The sequence below is a fragment of the Diospyros lotus genome, chromosome 15 (assembly GCF_014633365.1).
Source record: "Diospyros lotus cultivar Yz01 chromosome 15, ASM1463336v1, whole genome shotgun sequence".
Classification (NCBI taxonomy): Eukaryota; Viridiplantae; Streptophyta; class Magnoliopsida; order Ericales; family Ebenaceae; genus Diospyros; species Diospyros lotus.
This window is the reverse complement of record NC_068352.1, coordinates 16,877,557-16,897,942: the sequence shown is the minus strand read 5'-3', so window position 1 is coordinate 16,897,942 and position 20,386 is coordinate 16,877,557. Positions and strand designations below refer to the sequence as shown.

The following is a 20,386-nucleotide window of genomic DNA, read 5'->3' as shown; positions in this document are numbered from 1 at the left end:
TTGCATTTGTTCCCAAAAATTTTCTCAAGAACTACACATACACCCCAATATCCCTATTTTCAAGAGATACTTCATTCCCTTAACAACAATATCTTTCAAGGACTTCAGGAATTACATCCTCCTATCGAAATTCATCTCAAGACTCCATATGGTCGAAGAGGTGTGGGAACTTCCGATGCATTTCTTCTTCTCTCTCCCAAGTGGCTTCTTTAATGTTATGGCATTTCCATAATACCTTCACCAATGGTATTAATTAGCTTCTCAACATCTGCTCATTTCGGTCCAAAATTTCAATTGGTTCTCCAAGGTAGGTTAAGTTTCCTTGTAGTTCAACAGTTCCCTCTGGAATCTTATGAGAAGGATCGGGTTCACACTTTCGTAGTCGAGACATATGGAATACATCGTGTATGTCGGACATCGTCGGGGGTAATGCCAATCGATCTATTACCGCCAACTGAATAAGGTAACCATTAAAAACAAGTACTCGCTCCCTAGAATTGATGAATTGTTTGATCAGTTGCAATGTGCCAAATTATTTTCAAAAATAGATTTGAGATTGGGATACTATCAATTGAGGATTAAGGAGGAGGATGTAACAAAGACTGCGTTTAGATCTCGGTATGGACATTATGAATACTTGGTGATGCTATTTGGGTTAACTAATGCACCCGTAGCTTTCATGGACTTGATGAATAGAATATTCAAACCATTCCTGGACCAATTTGTGATTGTGTTTATTAATGATATTCTAATCTACTCAGCTAGCAGGAAAGAACACGCGCAACACTTGGAAATGGTCCTAAAGACATTACGGGAGCATCAATTGTATGCCATGTTTTCAAAATGCAAGTTTTGGCTAACCTAAGTAGTTTTCTTAGGTCATGTTATATCAGAAGAAGGAATTGCGGTGGATACTTCAAAGGTTGAAGCAATAAAAGATTGGAAACATTCCAAGACAGTAACTGAGGTACATAGCTTTTTGGGGCTAGTAGGTTATTATAGAAAGTATGTCGAAGGATTTTCTCGTATCACTTTACCCCTTACCCAGTTGACGAGAAAGGGAGTTAAGTTTGAACGGAATATGGTGTGTGAGCATAGTTTTGATGAACTCAAAAGGAGACTAACCTCTACTCCCATTTTAGCTATGCCTTGTGGAACATGAGGGTTCACAGTTTACACCAATGCTTCCAAAACCGGCTTGGGATGTGTCTTCATGCAAAACGAAAAGGTGATAGTGTATGGGTTATGGCAATTGAAAAATCACGAGCAACACTATCCTACCCATGATTTGGAGTTGGCTGCAGTCGTGTTTACCTTAAAACTTTGGGGGCGCTATTTGTATGGAGAATAGTTCAAAGTTTTTACAAATCATAAAAGGTTGAGGTATCGGTTTTCACAGAAGGATTTGAATATGAGGTAACAATAATGGATGGAGTTCTTGAAGGATTACGATTGTACGATCCAGTATCACCCCGGGAAGGTAAATGTTGTGTTTGATGCTTTAAGTAGCCTGCTCTGAAGGCCAATCTGATGACCAGGGAGTGGGGACTGGTGGAGGCTTTTAGCCAGTTAACAATGGATGTGCTACCTAAAAGAACGTCTATCTATGTCGTTGGCCCGATGATTCATTCTCATTTGGTGGAACAAATCTGACAAGCTACCCAAAAGACTCGAGGGAGGATATTGGGGTGTGTGTAGTTGTTGGGAAAATTTTTGGGAACAAATGCAAAATTTTCAAAAGACTTTGGAGGCAAATGCAAGAGACCGTTATTCTAAAGGCATTTGGTGGATTCAAGGCAAATTCAAGGGTTCTAGTGAAAAAGAAGCAAAGTGCCTCAGGGGCGTCATTCCTTGAAAGTTTATAATATCTTATAACTAGATCCTTAGGATAACGAAATGGGCGAACGGACAATTAGAAAATAATGATGAAACAAATCTCAGGGGATAAGTGTTGCGATGAGATGAAACTCATGATGGACTCTCATCTTGGAATGACACATGGCACAACCCAATTTGTCGAAGGTGCCTATAAATATAAGGCTTTTGGGAGAGTTCTTTTGGACATTCATCAAGAGGGAAAGGAAGGGAATTTGAGAGAAAATATTGCCAAAAGAAGGAGAAAAATATGCCAAGAACGAGGAAGAAAAGGCCTCGCTGGAAAGTTTGGGCCGCCATCGTAGATTGTGCCAAACAACGTCAAAACCACGAGGTAAGTCTGATTTTTGCTTATAATTCGGTAGAGGGTTGAATAAGGGTGTCGTAAGTTTGAACGGGGGTCAAAATGGAGCTAAAACAAAGGAGATATGGTCGAAAATCGAAAATTGCAACGTGTAGTCACCAGAGAAGACGACCAGCACATGCACTGCACACGCTAGCTCTGCCTGCGTGTGCGGGCGCGTGGGGGTTCCTTCTGGCAGTGCGTGAGGGCACATGCACACTCCTTTTTACCTGCAATTTTCTAGTCTTTCTCTTTTAATTTTCCCCCGCAACCCTATATAAAAATATTTTGAGTTTGGTTTACAAAAACTTGTAATTTTTGTAAAATACTATTTCTGCTCACTGTAAACAGTGCACTGGCAAGCCCAAACCAGCAATGTGAGTGTTTCTTGTATACTTTTGCTGCATCCTGGTCATTTTGGCTTTATTTGGGTAAGGGTGTTGACTTACATAGCTTGCTTTTCCTTCAACCGAGCATATTTCTTTACTTTTCATGCATCATTGTGGTGGGTGTGGCTAGTTGACTTCAGGGCCATCGTGTTAGACCAGAGAGCGGTAATGTGAGGTGTTTGAACATTATGGATCAACAAGAGTGATTGCAACACCTCGGTATTTCTACCACACGAGAGATTTTATAACATCTTTGGATATATCATTTGCATGCATGAACTACTTTCTTTGATTCATTCACTAAGATGTTCATATCTTACATCGGCATCTTTGAAAAATTATTTCTCAAAACAGAAAATTAGAAAATGCATTCTCTTTGAAATTTTGAAAATAATTTTTTAATGATATTTTATTCAATAAATTTGAGTATTCAATAAATTAGAAATATTTAATGTTATATATTATTAAAAAAATATATACATTTTAAAGTTAATGAATTTTGTAATATTTTTTTCTATTATAATAATAAAATATGAATAAATAAATAAATGTGTTTTGAGTTTAGAGTTTGTTTTGGATGAAAACACTCAAAATAACTTTTTGTTGTTTTAAGTTTTCTTTACAATTTTTTTTTTTTGTTTTCAAAAATGCATTTTTAAAATCATCAAAGAGAACACGTTTTCATTATTTTAGAAAATTGAAAACTAAAAATGACTTGAAAACAACAAAGAGAACGCAATCTAAGGTTTTGAAAACAAAATGAGTGTCCAAATTCTGAATACAAGCTTGAAGAGCAATAGGGTCAGAACCCGTGACAAGGATATCGTCAACATAAACCAAAATGAATATCATAGCTCTAGCAGTCCTTTTAATCAATAGAGATGCATTAGAAATAGTCCTTATAAAACCCCAATTTTACAAAGTTGACCTCAATTTTGTGTATCAAGTTCGAGGAGCTTGTTTAAGATTATAGAGTGACTTTTTCAGCTTACACACATAAGAGGGAAACTAATAATTGAGAAAGCCTTCAGGCTATGACATATAAACATCTTCAGTTAAGTCTCCATTAAGAAAAGCATTGTTAACATCCACTTGTTGAATGTCCCAATCAAATGTGATAGCCAAGGTGAATTAAACTCTAATGGTAGGAGCCTTAATAACAGGGCTGAAGGTCTTGGCATAGTCAATCCTAGGGGCTTGAAGAAAGCCCTTAACCACCAACCAAGCCTTGTGATTGAGAATTGATCCATCAGATTTATACTTGACCCTAAACACCCATTTGCAACCAACGAGGTTCATATCGAATGAAAAGGGAACTAGATCCCATGTATGATTATGCTGCAATGCAGAAAATTCCTCCTCCACGGCTTTAATCCAATGGGAATCTGAGAGAGTTTCATGAACTAAGCTAAGTTCTAGGGTACCCACTAAGGCATGAGAAAAGGTAGCAACAAGCTATTTAGACTTGGATCGAGTGACCATAGGGTGAATAGAAGGAGCTGGAGCAACTCTATGTTTAGGTATATTGGGCTGAATGGGTTGACAGGATTGTTGATCTGAAGAATGCTCTGAAGGCATAGTAGAAGAAGAAGTAGGATCAATAGGAATGGGAGTGGATAAGGGAGATACAGAGGGTTGTGCTACTGGAGAAAATGAGGAAGAAAAAGAAGGGAGGGAATGAAAATGAGTAGTGGAAGGACCATGGGAAACAAACTGAATTGAAGGAGAGCAAGAGGAAGTTGAAAATAAAAGAGGATAGGGATACTCTTGCAGATTGAATTTAACATGCCTAGAGACATATATTCTACCCGAGGGATGCAAGCATTTATACCTAGCTTGAACATGGCTATAACCAAGAAACACACACTTGGTAGAATGAAAGTCAAATTTGTGCCTGTTATAGGGGCGAAGATAGGGAAGACAAGAACACCTGAAAGGTTGAAGTTGCATGTAGTTAGGTTGTTTGCGGTAAAGTAATTCAAAGGGAGAACAAAATTTCAGAGGGTAAAAGATTTATGGTGTAGACAACAGTTTGAAAAAGCTTCTACCCAAAATTTCAAAAGCATATGAGTATGAGTTAACAATATAAGATCCATCTCAGCTGTATATCTATGTTTTCTTTCTGCTACACCATTTTGTAGGTGTGTATAAGGGCACGTGAATCAAGGCTAAATGCCACAGGCTTGAAGATAGGGTAAAAAGGCTTTAAACTCCCCACTATTATTAGTTTGTAGGGCTTTAAGTTTGGAGTTATATTTTAACTCAGCAAATTTGTGAAAGGTTACAAAAGTAGGCAAGGCATCAAATTTGAGTTTTAAGGGATATAACCATGTGTATCTAGTATAGGCATCAACAAAGATGAGATAATATATCTATAACCCTCAGTAGAAGTGATAGGAGCCAGACCCCACATCAGAATAAACCAATTCTAAAGGGTGTTTTGTTGTAATTTGACAATTAGCAAATGGAAGTTGATGTAACTTGCCAACTTTATAGGAATCACAAAAGGAAATATCAGATTTTGAACAAGGAACATGAATTTTATTCAAAACGAATTATAGTACATGAGAGGAAGGGTGCCCTAATTTGGCATGCCACTGCTGCCCTACATTTTTTGTGTGAGCTACATTTATTCTAGGTGACAGATTTAGAGAAAACAGATGCTGTCTTTTACATTTATTTGAAGAAACAAGAACAGTAACAACAACATTTGTAGGCTTGAAAGATGGAACAGTCTTGGCCTTGGACATAGCATGACCAAATGCTGGCGTCAACTGAAAAAGGTCATCTTTAAGAGTTCCTTAGAGTAGCACCAGCCCTGAGTCCTTGTCCTTAACCAAACAAGAATCAAAATTAAACTTAGTAACAACATTATTATCTTTAGTGAGTTGAGAAACACTAAGGAGACTCTTCTTCATATGAGGAACATGAAGAACATTAGGTAAGGAAATGATGGAGGTAGGGTTAGTTTGAGTATACAATTGTGTCATGAACCTAAGGTTCATAACAGGTTTTAGAAGTAATTGGGGCGGAGTTGAGAGAGTTACATCTCAAGAAATGGGGGGAGATTAAGGAAGACAGAACAGGAAGGGAGATTAGAGGGAATTTGGAGGGAGATTGAGAGGATTCAAGAGAGGGAAATGAAAGTATGAAAGTATTCAATTATCAATTCAAATATGATTAACCCCCTACAACAGTGGCTTATTTATAGCCTCAACCCATGCAACCATGTGCTATACAACTGTACTCCTAACAACTCTTATATCTCTATTACAATATTACCTCTCTATTGTTCCTAGGGACATGACAATTCCCCCCGCCTTGAAACATTTCTTGTCCCCAAGAAATGCCAAACCTCCACAGCTTCCAATATGCTTTTTCCTTCTCTTCCACAGCTTGGATGGAGAAGTTTTGAAAAAAATTTGTATGCATAACAAATTTGCCAATCGGCCAGCTATAGAACTAGTGCACAAAGCAGCAACAACTTTGTTCTCCATGGCCAATTTTTTTACAGCAACACGGTGACACCATTTAGGATCAGCAAGACTTCCTCCTGCTAGTGCTGTCTGCACCTTATCGTTAGCTAAGGAATCCTCAGCATTGTCCGAAACCATAGGCAATTGAACAATATCCTTAGGAACTCCACCATCAATTCCATTTCTTATAGAATTCTGATCTGGGACACCATCCCATCCTTCAGTCCCTGCACTAGTCACCAGAGGTAACGAATTGGCCTTGGCTTCCTCGGTCACTTCATCAAATGCTGCCCTAGTTCCCACTTTTAGCCGTTCAGTAGTTGCATCTTGAGGTAGTCCTACTATTAACTTCTCAATTACTGCAGCAGATTTCCTCTTTCCTTCCAGAAATTCCTTGTTGCCTCTTGTTATTCCTGCCAACTGATTGATTGCATCGATCATCCCTTGTTTTGGACTTCTGCCATTATAACTTGGGACATCCTCATCAAGAACTACTTTTCCAAAGGAATCAGATTGTTCCTTCGTACCTGCTGTCCGAACCCCCTGATCGTTACAGCTTCCCTTTAGGTAATGCTGTTCACCGCCAAAACTATTCCAGATTTTGCAGTCATCCTTCTTGTCATTGCTGCCTAAATCCGAATACTTCTTCTTCTGCCCAAAATCTAAAGTAGGCAGTGACTCGGCCTTCATTGCAGTCATCCTTCTTGTCATTGCTGCCTATGGCCATATCTTCTGTAAGGCCATAATTGAACGGCTAAAACTCATGTAGCTGACCACAACTTGTGGGATTAAGGCTTGTGAGTTGTGATGAGATGATTAGGAAAGTAGCCAGAACAAAAAGAGGAATCTTTTAACTTTTAAGTAGGAAATGATTGAGTAATGCCCATCATATTAGTAACAAGATTCTAGATTTGTTTATAGGGATTTAGCAGGATACCAGAAATTGCTGAAGAAAAGGAGGGCATGCACTTTTTATTCATGAAAAAGCTGGTCCATGATTTTTGCGTTGAATCATTAGTTATTAATGATTGGCCCAATTTGGTGGCTGATTCTTATCTTTATTTATAGTTATCATTGAGCTGACCCAAGCAGCTGGAAAAATGCTTGGTTTGGTGATTTAGGCATGCTTGGAAGCCTATGGTTATGGCTTACAGGAAGGAATAATTAATCTTTACATGATTATTGAGATACACATACTTTCTGATTTTAACAAGGTTTTTTTTGTTTGTTTGTAATTCTACATGTAAAATCAAAATGAAGAAAGATGAATCTGGCTAGTTTGGGTTCTTTTTAATACTTTGGAGGTGAAGATGCTGAAATCTTGGCTAGGGTATGAAACCTTTTGACTGGAGCAGGGTATGACAAACCTTGACCTGCTGTGGGCTAGTCACAGTTTTGACTGTAAATAGGCTAGATTTCATCTTTCTGAGGTTTGAACTGAGTGAATAAAGAGAGGATTTATTATTATTATTTTTTCTGGGGTTGGGGGGGTAACTTATCTGATTGTAGGAAGTACTGGCACATCACCATAAGGGTACTAAACACCTCAGGATGTGCATACATGTGCAACACACATTGGGCATGCTATCTAATACTATATTTTGTTTACTCTCTCTCTCTCTCTATATATATATTTGGTAGATGCATGTTGAGCACATAGCACATGCAGTTTAGCAATCCTCTCTCTTAATCTTATATTGACAGACATGCTGTCAGTACAATGGGCGTGTGTCTCAAAATAGGAAACATTGTCAACACGTGGAGGTCATAGTGAGCTCTGAAAATTTTTCTTTGGTGTTGTCATGTAAAATAACTAACTAGTTTTTCTCCAAATAGAATAATCAAAAACTGTTGTTTCTATGCCCTAATCTAGTCTCCTATTGGATTACTCTCACATTTGAACCCTAAATACATCTTGAAGCAGCAGGTCATTTACAGAAGTGCTATTTTTTATCGAGGAGTTGTTTTTTCACTTTTCTCTCTCTCTCTTTTTTGGTTCCATCCATTTTATTCTTCATTTTTTGTTTTGACTAGTGTTGTCATTTTTATGCGAATTCTATGTTACTAATATTATGTTTGACATGTAGGAAAGTAAATTATTGGTTTTTTTTTTTTAAGGATACTTTTAAATTTTGTATATTGATTTTATTTGTATAAATCTTTGACTCCACCTAGTGGGATTAAGGTTTGTGATTTTTTGTATAAGTCATTGTCGATGTATGACATAAAAATGTGTATATATATGTATATATTTTGTGTGTTCCTAGTATCTTGTCTGGCATTTTCAAGAAACAATTGTATGTCTAATTTATATATATATGTATTTGTAATGCTTGTCGAATGTATGTGTTTCCTAGGATTTATTATTGAAAAAGGGCTGGTAATGGCCTGTTTAATTGTTTTCAGAAAATTACTCTACAGAAAATGAAAAATTAGAAAACTTATTCAAATACAAGAATTTTCTAACAAAAAAAAAAACAAAAGAAAAAAGAAATTTGGGAAATGTGGTTCTCCAAAATTAAACTGAACTCGGAAAACTCCTAAAATTTGTTTTCCCAATTTTCCTTACTAATTTGGAGATTTGGAAAATGCAGTTCTTGACAAATTTTTTCGTAAATCATCCCATCTCCTTATCTGACACAAGTTACACGAGGAAAACCTCTTGCTCTCTTTTTGGAACATATGTTACAATTTTTTAGAGTGGAAGTTAGTTTTCCGCATTTCTAACATTTGAGAACATTTTTTGAATTTTCTATGGAATATGAAAACTGGATATTTTATAGAAAATTGGTTTAGGAAACTGGAAACATTTCCCACAACTAAAACAGCCCCAAGACATCTAGTTATGGGGTTTTTATAGATTTGTAAAGAGCATTGAATAAAAGAAAAGCAGCAGAAGAAGGTAACATTACAGTTTTATTACCTAAGGCATCATATATACTATATTAGGGTTCACTTAGTGTGAAATTGACTTAAAAAGCTTTAAGAAGTTCTCCAGAGTGATATTTATTTATCTGAGAACTTCATGTTGCCACGGCAAGACTGACTTGTATGGGACTTCTATTTGAACTGTCAACATTGATTACCTTAGGCATTGTTTCAAGGTCTTCCCTGAAACAATTCCAACATTCAGGGTTCTTTCTGATTTTCATCTTCCTTGAGTCTGCTTGGCTGCATTACCTCATGTAATTGTTGAATCAATGGCAATAGATATTAATCCTAGAAAGCATCCTTGTAGTCCCTAAAACTTATTTTTCTGAAATTGCAAAGGCTGTATGAAACTATGTTATGGTATAGAAAGTACAACCCATTTCTTACAGATGTTGCAATTCTCTTCTTTAGCAGTTGGTATAGAGTTATCCTGGAACTATATCTTGTCTGTTGTATGACGGATTGATACAGCTGAGGACTTTGATGTAATTGTTGGAAAGTTCATTGTCTGTTTCTTGACAGGATGACACAGCTGAGTACTTTGATGTAATTGTTGGAAAGTGCACTCTCTTAAACTATTTAGACCCGGAGTTTATTGGTCAAATGCCCTGCCCAACTTTCAAAAATCACATTTTTCCTCACCAAGAGTAGTTCAGTAGAAGTACTCTTTAACCTCATCCAGACCTTGGTACTCCTAGTTTTGCATTGTAATTGTTCACACAGCAGTTGGTGGTTATGTTCTAATTTCCAAATAAAATATATTCTTCTTTATTTTCTATTTGCCTTCAAATGGAAGTAATGACATGTTTGTATTAGTCATATGGAAATAACTTCATTCAATATGCATGATGACTGGGTTTGGTGTGTTTTAGGATTTTAAGGGCATAAATATATGTGCTCCATCTTGTTTTGGCTTGTTGCTGGATTTTTGAAGATAATTGTGTGGCAATTTTTGATGTTATTGTTGATTTGGTTGACACAAACTTTCCTTTGTTTTTACTGCAGTGATGATTTTTTTGTGTGAGGACTAGGTTATCTGCATTTTGTATCCATCATCTGCAGATAATTATAGGGTATCAGGTTGTTGCAATGGAGGTATCAGATGAAGTGATTGTTAACTCTAGTAGATTGAAATCTGAAGTATGGAATGATTTTGATAGGGTCAAAAAAGGTGAAACCTATGTGGCTATTTGTAGGCATTGCAAAAAGAAATTAAGTGGTTCAAGCACTAGTGGGACATCACATTTGAGGAATCATTTAATCAGATGTCGAAGAAGATCAAACCATGACATTTCTCAACTTCTTTCAGCAAAGGGAAAGAAGAAGGAAGAGACTCTTGCCCTTGCAAATGTTAATTTTGATCAAGAGCAGAGGAAGAGTGAAAAGCTGAACTTTGTCCGTACTAGATATGAACTGGAACAGATACCTGATGGTGCCATTAATATGGGTCATGGTAACTTTGATAATAAGAGGAGTCGATTTGATCTTGCTCGCATGATTATTGTGCATGGTTATCCCTTGACTATGGTTGAGCATGTAGGCTTTCAACTGTTTACTAGAAATCTTCAGCCGTTGTTTGAGTTAGTGACAGTTAATAGGGTTGAGGCTGACTGTATTGAAATTTATCAGAGAGAGAAACAGAAGGTGTATGAGGTGTTAGATAAGTTGCATGGTAAAATCAGCCTTAGTGCTGACATGTGGACTGACAAGGAAGATGCTCACTACCTGTCTTTGACAGCACACTTCGTTGATGATGATTGGCAGTTGAAGAAGAAAATTCTGAATTTTATAAAGATTGATCTTTATCATGCAGAAGATATGCTTTCTGAAATTATTATGACAAGTCTAATGGACTGGGATATTGATCGAAAACTATTTTCAATGACATCTGACAGCAATTCTGCAAGTGATAATATTGTCTCCAGAATCAGAGATCGACTTTCCCAGAACAGGTTTCTTTTGTGTAATGGTCAATTATTTGATGTACGCTGTGCAGCAAATATAGTCAGATTGATGTCCCAAGATGCCTTGAAAGCAATATCAGATGTAACCCATAAGATTCGGGAAAGCATTCGATATGCTAGAAGTTCACTACCAACGCAAGAAAAGTTCAATGAGATGGTTCACTTGGTGAGAGTTGATAGTCGAAAGAGCTTATCTCTTGATAATCCAATGCGATGGGACTCAACATATTTCATGCTTGAAGTTGCTTTAGAGTATAAACATGTGTTCTCTCTTCTGCATGAACATGACTCTGCCTACACAACATGTCCATCTGATGTGGAATGGGACAGAGCAAGTGCTATTACTGGATACTTGAAGTTCTTTGTTGAAGTTTGTAATGTTTTTACAGGTAACAAGCATCCAACACCAAACATATACTTTCCAGAGATTTGTGATGTTCATCTTCAGTTGATTGAATGGTCCCAAAACTCAGATGCTTATATCAGTTCTTTAGCTTTGAAGATGAAAAGCAAATTTGATGAATATTGGAAAAAATGCAGCTTGGCTTTGGCAGTTGCAGCCATCTTAGATCCTCGGTTCAAGATGAAGTTGGTAGAATATTATTATCCACAAATTTATGGTGCTAGTGCTTCAGATAGCATTGATATTGTGTCTAATTGTATGAAGGCGCTTTATAATGGGCATGCTATCTGTTCCCCATTAGATGCTCAAGGTCAAGGCTTGGCTTGTGAAGTAGGTGGAAGTGGTGGGGTTAATAACGAATCTAGGGATAGGCTGACAGGCTTCGACAGGTTCCTCCACGAAACTTCACAGAGCCAGAACACAAAATCAGATTTGGACAAGTACCTGGAGGAGCCTCTTTTTCCTCGCAATTCAGATTTCAACATTTTAAATTGGTGGAAAGTTCATACACCGAGGTATCCCATTCTATCTATGATGGCGCGTAATGTTTTAGGAATTCAAATGTCAAAAGTTTCATTCGAGTCAGCATTTTGTAATGGAGATCAAACCCTTGATCATGATCGGAGTTCACTAAGATCAGATACTGTTCAGGCCCTTGTATGCGCCCAAGACTGGATGCAGAACGACCCTGATGGTCAGTTATTTACTAATGCAGTCTCTATTTTACGTAACTTTTAAGTGCTGCTGATCATAATATACTATTGTTGTTTCAGATCCCAGACCGACCTCAAGCCATTCTCCTTTGTCTATATCCTATGATGTGAATTAACAGGATGGTTGGTAAGTTCAGTGCTTCTGTAGTAACATCTTCACTTAGGCTTGTTTATACAGCTTGTCAGGAAAATCATTTTTTTTTTGTTTTTTTTTTTTTGTTCTTTTTATCTAATTTTCTATTTTTCTTATGTACTAATCATCTTAAGATTCAATTTGGAGTATTATAATGTTTACCTGATCCTTTATTGAGAAAATGTTGCATCTTTCCTCATGGAGTTAGACTTTAAAGTGGGTTGTGTTTTGAGCATTAGCACGAGGGTTCAACCTTGGATCATGAACTGACTTGTCTATGCATTTTTATAACCATAGTATCATTATAACTAACAAGTTGTATATGGGCAAAATTGTTGAAGTCAAGGATCCGGGATGAGAAGTACTTTATGATAATGACTGGACTCTGCTGCCTCGTAAAGAAGAAAGTAGTTGCAGAATTTGTTATCAGCCTAATCTGTGTTCATTTATATGCTTCTTTTCTTAATGACCTGATATTATGTAAATAATTTGAGTTTCCTGTTTTTATACGTGTACACCTGTTTTTCCAAGTCATTGTCATTGTTACCTTAAGTTGCAATGCTTTTTATTTGTGTTATTTCCATGCATTAATCATCATATCTGGCAACTGGTTTGAATGTTTAGGTCTAGATCCTGGATGAAAACTGGTACAGGAACAGATTTTTCAGTTGTTCTATGAATGAAACCTTAGCATCATATAAAAAATATGGAAGAGCTACTAAAGTTAGAAAAGGATGTATAATTTTTTACTGGTTCACTATATGATATATCAAGATCTTGAAAATGGAAATGCAATTAGAAGGTATACTGGAGATATATTTGGCATCTTACTTTGTAATTCTTTTTTCTGTAATAAGACATCCATCAATTTTAGGTTGCCCTCTGGAAGTAAACAAGGGACAATTGTCCTAGGTAGCAGATGTCTCTTTGCTAGTAATGCTACTGTCACCTCTCCCAATTTAGCAGCCACCAATAAGTACTAACACTTCTATAGATGCAATTGCATCCTAAACTATAGATTGCATGAAAGAGAACAAGAATAATTTACATCAATGATGAGTGGGAGAAAATTGGTGAAAAAAGAGTGGAATGGAAAAATAACTTCGATACCTAACAAAAACAAATAAATAAATAACTTTGATGATGAATGAGTGTGGAAATGTACGCCACCCATTTGGTAAGCCGACGGATAGTATATTGATGAATTAGATGCCAACCTTTGGACAAGGTCTCTATCCTGTAGGGAATTAATTACTGATTTAATTTAGATATTTCTATTTTTAGTTTGAGTTCTTTGTATTTCTGGAGGAGAAGATGTTGCCAGAAAGTGCAGGCTTTACAAAGGCGAAGGAGACTAAACACAAATGCTCTGAGGATTAATGTTGTGGAGCTGGAGGTTCAACAGTAGAAAGTGCCCTACTTTAGAAAGAGGCTCTAGACTGAACTGGAGCTTTTCCTCGAAGGCATCATAAGTGAAGTGGTAATCTGAATGTGAAGAAGCATGAACAAAGCTGCTGTTTGTTCTTTCTGCCTAGATGTTGATAAATAATTGGATTTTGTTCTTTATTCAGCTTAGTTCCCATCCAACTCCTTATTAGGGAATCCCCTGGCTATTGCCTAACTGCAGATCCCATAGCCCAGGCATAATATCTGGAAAGTTGAACTATCCAACCATGCCCCATTGTCTGAAATTATGGCTTGCAACATTTCAGATCTGGTGATGATGCTGTTAAACAAGAACCTTCTACATCAGGCATAGAAATCAACATCTTTTATTGCCCAAAGCTCCAAATGGCCCTATAATAACCAGACCCATTGGGGAAAGGCTACCGACCGCTTGTTGAGCTAAGGCGTTTTTCTAGAACAAAGTCAAAATATAGCTGTGTAGACATGATACTTTCCACATTTATGGGCATATTGCTACAGGTTAGTATTATCAGGGGCGAAGCCATGAAAATTTTCTAGTGAGGGCGAAACTTATTAAAGGGAAAAATAAAAAACAATATAGTAATATAAATATACTAAAAGTTAACATAATTTATTCAATACCTTACAATAATTCTTTGCGATGTTTCAAATTTTGATAACGTTGTATAATAACTTCATTATCAATCTTCAAAAATATCTCTTTCTCAACATAAGCAACCAGGCTATCATTCATCCACTGATCTCCCACCCGATTGCGCAATCTATCCTTCACAATGTTTATTACAGAAAATACTCTCTTGATAGTAGCAATAGCAATCGGAAGAACTAGTGCCAAAGTCAGAAGTTTGTATACCAATGGATATATTATGTTTTTTTTATCATAACCAACTTCTCTACAAGATCACCAAGGCCATTCAATCCTTCAAACTCTTTGTTAGAGCGCATATTAAAACTCAGGTTGAATCAATCTTTCCTTGTCAAAAGTAGAGAATAAATCTTTTGGACATAGACATGCTACACAAAGAAACAACTCGATATTTGCCTCTGAAAAGCGATTATTCAACTCTTGAAGTTGCATATCAATGACAGTATAGAATAAATCTACATGAAAATGATGTCATTTTTGGAGTTTGACGTTGTGGGCGACCACGAGGTGCGCGGCGTATAAACATATCATCCATGTTTGGAACATTAATGTAGTGCACCTAACAAAAAGAATATAATTATTGCAAAAACGAATCCCACCCATCATCTCTAAAAGGCTGGAGTCATTGTTTTCATATTTTCATCAATTCCATTGCATTTACAATATCTAGATCTTTTTTCTCTATAATGTCTTTGATAATTCATTTGTCATCGCCAAAACAGTTCTCATCAAGTGTAGATTAAATGCAAAATCAAATGATAGTATTGACTCCAACAAATTGTATGTTTCACATTTTTTATCAGAATTTGATCCATCAACATTAATCATTTCAAGTACATCAATAACAACTGAGAACATGGCAAGCAAGCTGACCAAAGAATTATAATGTGAACCCTAACGCGTATCACTAGAACATTGAAGGGTAGTTTCTTGATTAAGTCCCCTTCCACTTAAAATCTCACCATTCTCCAATGCTTTCGCAACAATATTTACTTGTTTCTTTCGAAGATGATCACAACGTTTAGAAAATGCTCTAACAATATTTACCACGTTAGCAACCAAGCGAAAAAAATTAGAAATTGGTGTATTCTCCTTTGCCACAACTACAAGAGCTAACTGAAGTTGGTGAGCAAAATAATGAATGTAAAAAGCACAAGGATTCTCTTTTAAAATAAGTGATTTGAGACCATTGAACTCACCCTGCATATTACTTGCCCCATTGTAACCTTGTCATCTCAATCTAAACAAGTTTAAGTTATATCCAGCAAATGTCTTGTCTATTGCAGCCTTAAGTGAGAGAGCTGTGGTATTGGAAACATGCTCAAGACTAATGAAACGTTCATTTATTTGTCCACTGTTCACATAACGTAAAACAATTGATATTTGCTCATTTGTTGACATATCACGAGATTCATCAACTAGAATAGAGAAAAATGAATCCCCAATGTGTTAGATAATAACATTGATTGTTTCAACAACACAAACGCTTATAATATCCTCCTGAATATCGGGTGATGTTAATTTGCAATTTAGAGGAGTATTGTTTATTGTAATTGTCTTAATCTCATCATTATGATCAATTATAAACTGCAATAGGACTAAAAAATTACTTGGATTCTTTGAATTCTCAGATTCATCATGACCCCAACAGTTATATTTGTGCATTCTCTAATTTGAATTTGAAACAGTCATGGAGAGATTTTTAAAACGAAAATCTTCGTTGGTTGTAAAAGATGTTGATAGAGAGAAATCAAATAGTGTTAATTTTGATGTTACACAACTTTCCACCGATCTTAGATTAAGGATTCCAATTTTAGATTACAATACTAATATTCGAGATCAAGTCTAGAGAGCATATATGCAAAAAGGTTCGTATCAGCCTTTAGATCATAACTTTCCATATAGATCATTTGGATAGACACAAACTAGGCGATTCAATCCTACCTGGTTTAAAGAGTTTGGTAGTTGGTTGAAGTATAGTGTATCAAAAGATGCTGCTTTCTACTTGTATTATTATCTATTTAAAACAAATGTCGGTAAACAAAGAGGAGGCGATGCTTTTGTTAGTGAAGGATTTTCGTATTGGAAAAGTAAAGACAGGCTTAATATTCATGTTGGGGATCATGATAGTTCACACAATAAAGCTCACATCAAGTGTGAGGTTTTGTTGGAGCATCTTCTAAACGTTGTGATCATCTTCGAGAGAAACAAACAGATATTATTGCGAAAGCATTGGAGAATGGTGATATTTTAAGTTGAAGGGGACTTAATCATGAAACTACCCTTCAATGTTTTGGTGATACGCATTGGGGTTCACATTATAATTCTTTAGACATTTTGTTTGCCATGTTCTCAACTGTTATTGATGTACTTGAAATGATTAGTATTGATGGATCAAATTCTGATAAAAAAAGTGAAGCATACAATTTGTTGGAGTTAATACTATCATTTGATTTTACATTTAATCTACATTTGATGAGAACTGTTTTGGCGATGACAAATGAATTATCAAAGGTATTATAGAAAAAAGATCCAGATATTGTAAATGCAATGGAAATGATAAAACTATGCAAACGATGACTCCAGTCTTTCAGATATGATGGGTGGGATTCGTTTTTGCAACAATTCTATTCTTTTTCTCATGTGCACTACATTAATATTCCAAACATGGATGATATGTTTATACGCCGTGCACCTTGTGGTCGCCCATAACGTCAAGCTCTAGAAATGACATATTTGCATCATTTCCGTGTAGATTTATTTTATATTGTCATTGATATGCAACTTCAAGAGTTGAATGATCATTTTTCGAAGGCAAATACCAAGTTACTTCTTTGTGTAGCATGTCTATGTCCAAAAGATTCATTCTTTGCTTTTGACAAGGAAAGATTAATTCAACTTGATGAGTTTTATCCAAAATATTTTACATCAGTAAATTTCCTAACACTTGATGATCAACTTGAAACTTTTGTTCTTAATATGCGCTCTAACAAAGAGTTTGAAGGATTTAAAGGCCTTAGTGATCTTGCAGAGAAGTTGGTTATGACAAAAAAAAAAAAAATATATATATATATAGAGTATATTCGTTGGTAGACAAACTTTTGACTTTGATTCTTCCGATTGTCGCTGCTACTGTTGAGAGAGTATTTTCTGCAATGAACATTGTGAAAGATAGATTGCGCAATCAAATGGGAGATCAGCAGATGAATGACAGCCTGGTTGTTTATGTTGAGAAAGAAATATTTTTGAAGATTGATAATGAAGTTATTATACAACGTTGTCAAAACATGAAATCTCGCAAAGAACTATTGTAAGGTATTGAATAAATTATGTTAACTTTTAGTATATTTATATTACTATACTATTTCTTATTTCTCCTTTAATAAGTTTTGCCCTTACTGAAAAATTTTCCTGGCTTTGTCCCTGGCCAAGGCCTACACAGGCTTCACCCCTGAGTATTATCCTAGAGTAATAAGGTGGTGAGCCAGTGATGCCCTGGTGTTCTAAAAGGTGTTAGGCACTAGTCGAGCACCAGACCAAGGCCTAGCGCCTGGGCGGAGCCTAGGAAAATTGCTATTTTCAGCACATAAACCTGCATTATTTTGTAACATTTGTTGCTTCCTTGCATTATTTTGTGCTTTCATCTAATAGTAAATCACACACAAATGAAATTATTTTATTAACAATAATTTAACCCATATATTGTATTTTTCTTGACTTTTTTCCCCACAAATTTCTCCCAAATTTCCTAGCTGTTGCCCATTCAACATGTGCTTTTTGACCATTGCTTTGGTTTACTCTGGTATTTGGTCTCTCTCTCTCTCCCCCCCCCCCCCTCTAAATTTCTCTCATCTTCTAGACAAATTTCATACTTCCATCTACTTCAGAAATTTTTTTCCCCTAAATTTCTCCAACAGATCCATTTTTCTCTGCTCCCTCTGTTCAATGACTACTACTACAAGAGGCAAAGAGTTGGCCTCCTCCTCTTCCGCTTCTTGGAGCAGCGATAGTTATGGCGTGTTCTTGAGTTTCAGAGGCGAGGACACTTCGTCCACCTTCGTCCACTATCTCTACATAGCTCTTACAAATCGTAGCAACCAGGTCACGCATGACCCAGGAAGGTAGGCGGCCCAGGTCGCGCTCAACCCAAGAGACTGGGCACCACCTAGGCCACTTAGGTGCCGATTGGGCCGGATTAATCGGCCGGGCACCTAGGGTGTTTGTTAGGGCTTAATCGTGGTAGCCAAGGGCAGCCTTGCGCCTAGGCAGCCGCCTTGGCCGCGTTTTAGAACACTAGATGCCCCTCAAAAATAACTTTAACAAACTCTCGTTTGGTTATTTGCACAACTCTTCTACCTAGTTAGGGTGCATCCTATTAGTGTCACAGCCTAGGCAACTGCATCAACCTTTAAGAAGGTGGTTGCCTAGGCTGTGACAATTAGGCATGAACCTGAGTACAATTTCGTGATACAAGTTTCTTTCGATAGCCAAAAACATGATGTTTTCCTCATTGGATGTGCTTATAATATATCTTCCAATAAAATTTTCATGTGTCCATCCGTTTAATTGTACAATAAATCTTCTACCTGGTCAGGCCAAGTGTAAACTGTAAACAAGAGCTGCAGCCTGGGTACGATTTTTGATACAATTTTCTAATAGGCACAAATCTACCACCTTCCGTGGCATTCACATATCCTAATCTTGGATGCTTTGGTTGTTGATTTTTTCTGGAGATATCTTCTTCCAAGGCTTACTTTTGACTATTGATTTTGAAGTTGGTTATGCACGTGCATAGTTGTTCCCTTATTCTGGTCTCTCTTCAGTATCTTGAATTTTGAAGTTTTGGAACTTTTGTTGCTAGGCTATCACCGGGTTGAGTTGATTGACCACTAATTCTGAATTAGAGTAAGCTTCTAGGCTCTCTGTTTATGAGTATTTCTACAAGCCTTTATTTTGTGCCTTATGTTCTTGACTACTTGTTCCAAGTGTTAAATTACTTGTCCAATGGCAGTTACTCTCAACCGGACAAGCATTGTTCCTAGCTCTTGATCCTTTTTCCTGTGGATGAGGTGTTTATATAGGACATTCTTTACCTTTGCATTTTGGCAACTCACCTGAACAGATATGGGTGAATGTGCTGCTATAAAATTGATCATTTTTTTGCATTTGACTGCAACCCAAGGTTTGAATTGAATGTCAAATCCCTCGTTATCCATTTATATATTGAAATCGATTTCTCTCATCATTGCTGTGAGTGGGTATTCTTGCATCACAGGCTGCAGGGTGGTGAGCCTGAAATAGTGAATAACTTTGTCAAAGTCATCACAGCTAGTGTGGGTTTCTGCAACATCCAATGAAGTGTTGTTGATGTAGAAGTATTGGTAGATAACTCCTCAAATCTAAGTTTGAGAGTTTCTCATGTAAAACTCATTGAATAGAGGATATGGGTAGGTTTAGCAGACTCAATTCTAACCGAGACCTCCTAGTTCATTTGTTGATTAATTATACTAATAATTTGTGAAATGAGGTAGTCAGCTTATCAAGGTTTTGTGTCTAAAGCAAGTGTGTACTATGACCAGATAAGCAAAGTTTCGAGTGTGTGGCCAATTATGTATAGTAGTGATGATTTGTGATGTGTCCAAAATATAAAAGAAATACTAGCATCCCTTGTTTGATAAGAAAATTCGTCATCAGTTTTGATTCACCACACTCTAAGATAGAAGGAAGAGTGATGAAAATCAAGTAAATTTGTCGCTAAACAAATGAATTGCTTAGATAAGAATTAGAATAAAAATGCTCTTTGCATTTTATTCATAAAAATATTCATACCAAAACATTACAAGATCAAATATATAAATTCTAGTCTTGTTGACAAATTACAATGATTAAAGACAAACAAGTAATTAAAGATAGACAACATCATTGTCTTTTTTGACAAAAGAGAGTTAATGATGATAAAAGACACTAAAAGCATAAAGTAAAAAAAAATATTATCATGCAACTTTTGACAAAAGGAATCATGATAATAAAATGCAATGATACATAAAAAACAAAACATTCTTAAACTTAAATGACAAATGAAGGG

General features: G+C 36.3%; 1 protein-coding gene across 6 annotated transcripts in view; it reads left to right on the top strand.

The window, feature by feature from the left end:
• LOC127792212 (zinc finger BED domain-containing protein RICESLEEPER 1-like) overlaps positions 1 to 19,952 on the top strand; it is a 36,117-nt gene extending 16,165 nt beyond the window's left edge. For 2 of the 6 annotated variants that reach the window (XM_052322644.1, XM_052322643.1), the window contains exons 2-3: positions 10,020 to 12,075; positions 12,155 to 12,552. In XM_052322644.1, coding sequence (XP_052178604.1) covers positions 10,104 to 12,075; positions 12,155 to 12,210 — 2,028 coding nt within the window. In that variant the 5' untranslated portion in view covers positions 10,020 to 10,103 and the 3' untranslated portion in view covers positions 12,211 to 12,552. The other 4 variants (XM_052322647.1, XM_052322648.1, XM_052322646.1 and 1 more) reach the window with 4 other exon arrangements.
• The last annotated feature ends 434 nt before the right edge of the window (positions 19,953 to 20,386 follow it).